The 2,811-nt window shown below is 34.6% G+C and overlaps 1 protein-coding gene across 2 annotated transcripts; it reads left to right on the forward strand.

Moving 5' to 3' along the window:
- On the forward strand, nucleotides 1-2,811 carry LOC111373993 (F-box protein At2g32560-like). Of its 2 annotated transcripts, none has more exons than XM_022996592.1 (5): nucleotides 1-792; nucleotides 876-955; nucleotides 1,068-1,240; nucleotides 1,432-1,506; nucleotides 2,448-2,811. In XM_022996592.1, exons 1-5 carry the CDS (start codon nucleotides 166-168, stop codon nucleotides 2,633-2,635), a joined length of 1,143 nt encoding a protein of 380 aa, XP_022852360.1. In that variant the 5' UTR covers nucleotides 1-165; the 3' UTR covers nucleotides 2,636-2,811. The 2 variants fall into 2 exon arrangements, with proteins under 2 accessions (XP_022852360.1, XP_022852359.1); XM_022996591.1 differs by having other exon boundaries at nucleotides 2-792; nucleotides 870-955.

A 2,811-nucleotide genomic window follows, 5' to 3' on the forward strand; every position in this document is an offset into this window, starting at 1 on the left:
GACATTGGTTTCTTGTTCTGGGCGTTGCAACCAACAACAAAAACTTGTCGGTTCTGCTTTTCTAACAGATTTTGAATTCTCAACTCTGATATAAAATAAAGATTTTAATTTCTTTACAATCGGGATTCTTCTTTTGATCTTCACTACCCCATTTGGAGAGGAAAAATGTTGTATTTCTTGATATATTGTCTCTCTTTTCTTCTTCTTTCCAAGTCTTTTTTCATGCCAATGAAGAATGAGAATGGGAAAGTCTACAAATTTTTTCTGCCATGGTACAAACACAGAAGGGTTTTTGTTAGTATTTTTCAAGAATCAAGAATCCTGACAGCAATAAAAAGAATTAAGAGTTCAAGAATGGAGAATTTGGATGAAAAACAAGAAATCACTCTACTGGATTTGCCTGATTTGGACTTGGAATGCATTCTTGAAAAGCTTTCGCCTGCCGGACTGTGTAGTATGGCTGGAGTGTGTAAAACTCTGAGAGAGAAATGTAAAAGTGATCATCTATGGAAGAAGCATATGAATCAAAAATGGGGGAGACTAATAGACGATGCTGTCTATACAGAATGGCAATGCAAGATTGATTCAAGAGTAATTGGTGATTCTGCAATGCAGAAAAGCCCATTTCAGTGGTTTTCGCGTTTCTTGGATAATCTTTTTCCGAATAGATCAAAGATGGAGGAGGGAGATAGCAAGTCGAGAAGTTCTAAACACGAAAATTCGATTATGTCTTGCTATATGGCTCTTGAAACCGGAAAAATTTGGTTCCCGGCTCAGGTGTATAATCGCGAGGTAATTTACTCTATATGTTTAATACTTATCGAGTACTGTGTACCGAACATGTGCCTTATAGTTTTTGATCTTTTAAGGTGCAGAATGGGCATATTGGATTTATGCTTTCATGTTATGATGCTGAAGTTTGCTATGATTCCAAAGCGGACAACTTTGTGGCAAGGTCGGATTTTGCAGTTTTCTTTGTGTTCTAAACATTGAATTGCACTGCAATTCTTGATGATATTATGATTAAGAAATGCCTCGATCTTATGAACTTCCAATATATTTTGTAGTTATTCGGCGCAAGGGAGGCGGACAATAGAGGAAAATATAGAATGGAATAGGTTAAGGGCACCAGCAGTTGATACTCCTGCAAATGTTCTTCATATTTCTGATTGTTTGGGTGATCTTAAGCCAGATGATCACTTTGAGATTCAGTGGAGAAAAAAGAAAGAGTTCCCCTTTGGTATATCTTTACATCATAACACTTATTTTCCTTGGAAGAGAAATAAGGACTTTTGAACCACAAATTTAAGTCAATTGTCAACCTAAAAATCCTTTTTAGTTCCATGAGAAATATCTATACAGCACTTGACAATGAGATATCCCAACTGTAACCATTAATGAAACATTGATTACTTCTGAAAAACATCACAGGTTGGTGGTATGGAGTTGTTGGACATCTGGGATCATGCAATGGCCATGAAGTTAATTGTATGTGTCATATGAGTGGTAAGAAGATCAACTTTTCCTCTTAGCAATCCTTTATTTTTTGGTCACCATATTGGATACTTAAGCCCCCGGTTGAGCCTCATTTTTCGAGAAAGGATTTTGTAAATCTTGACTTTTTTTAGAGAATGTACAGTTAAAAAAAAAGGAAAAAAAATTTGGATTTACGTGTAAATTATTTTATTGGATGAATGCGTGGCTGAAAATGAGTTTGAGGGAAAATGAGTTATAAAGAATAAGGCTCAAGAACAGTCAACACTTAGACGAGATTGTAGCTACTTATTTTAATTCCTAAATACTTTTGAGTGCTGTATTGTTTAATGATCGAACGAGGCATAGGAAACCTATAAATGTGATCATGTGGTTCACAGCTCCACCTCCTTAATGCTTGACAGGTCAATGCAGCATCCATAGTGCCAAGAGTGGTATGGACATTACTCACACTAGCAAATTCAAACATTAAAAAGGGGAAAATATAAATATAAATAACAAAAAAAATAAAAATAAATTTTTGAGTAAAAAGTATGGTGCTTCTTTAATACTTCATGATGTATGCCACAAATGTTTTTACTTTCCTTAATACTTTATAGTACATAATCCTTTTAAGTCTTGGATCATGGTATGCTGTTGTTGTGGCCAACATGCTTCTGAGTTTATAGCCCCCTTTTGGTTTCCATTATTTGTTCATTAAAATGAAAAATATGACTGTTATGTATCACATGAAGTCATCATATTTGACTTTCTATCTTTTGTGTGTGACCCGTAACGACTATATTTTTTATTCTCATTTTTACATTAATATGTATCAAATGGGGCCATAATATATGATTCTTGGACACAAAAAAATAAAGCAAAATTAAATTTTTGATCAATATAATGGCCTGTCATGTTTAGTACTGCATAGAAAGAACGTACCTAATGTCCACTTAATCATTGTTTTTCAGATATGGTGATCTTAGAGTTCAAGCAGTATATCCCTGGATCGCAATGGAGAAGAACAGCGATTAAGAGGAAGGATCATCAAGAAGGAGGCAATGAAGGTGATGGATTTTATGGAGGAATCCGAAAGCTTTACAATAAAGAAGAAATTGAAGCCTGGAAGAACTTCTGGACAAATTCCATCTTGGAATAGTACACATAGTTCAATAATATGTAAATAGAAATGAGTAGATGGTCATCAAGATTTTCCTTTTGTGCATCTTGTTATTCATTTGTAGATGTACGGGGAAACCACTCTATTGGTGTAGATTCTATGGGCTAATGTAACAAAATTTTATATAACGATCTAGGTATTGTCTTGGAGAGAGA

The sequence above is a fragment of the Olea europaea genome, unplaced genomic scaffold, assembly GCF_002742605.1.
Source record: "Olea europaea var. sylvestris unplaced genomic scaffold, O_europaea_v1 scaffold119, whole genome shotgun sequence".
Lineage (NCBI taxonomy): Eukaryota > Viridiplantae > Streptophyta > Magnoliopsida > Lamiales > Oleaceae > Olea > Olea europaea.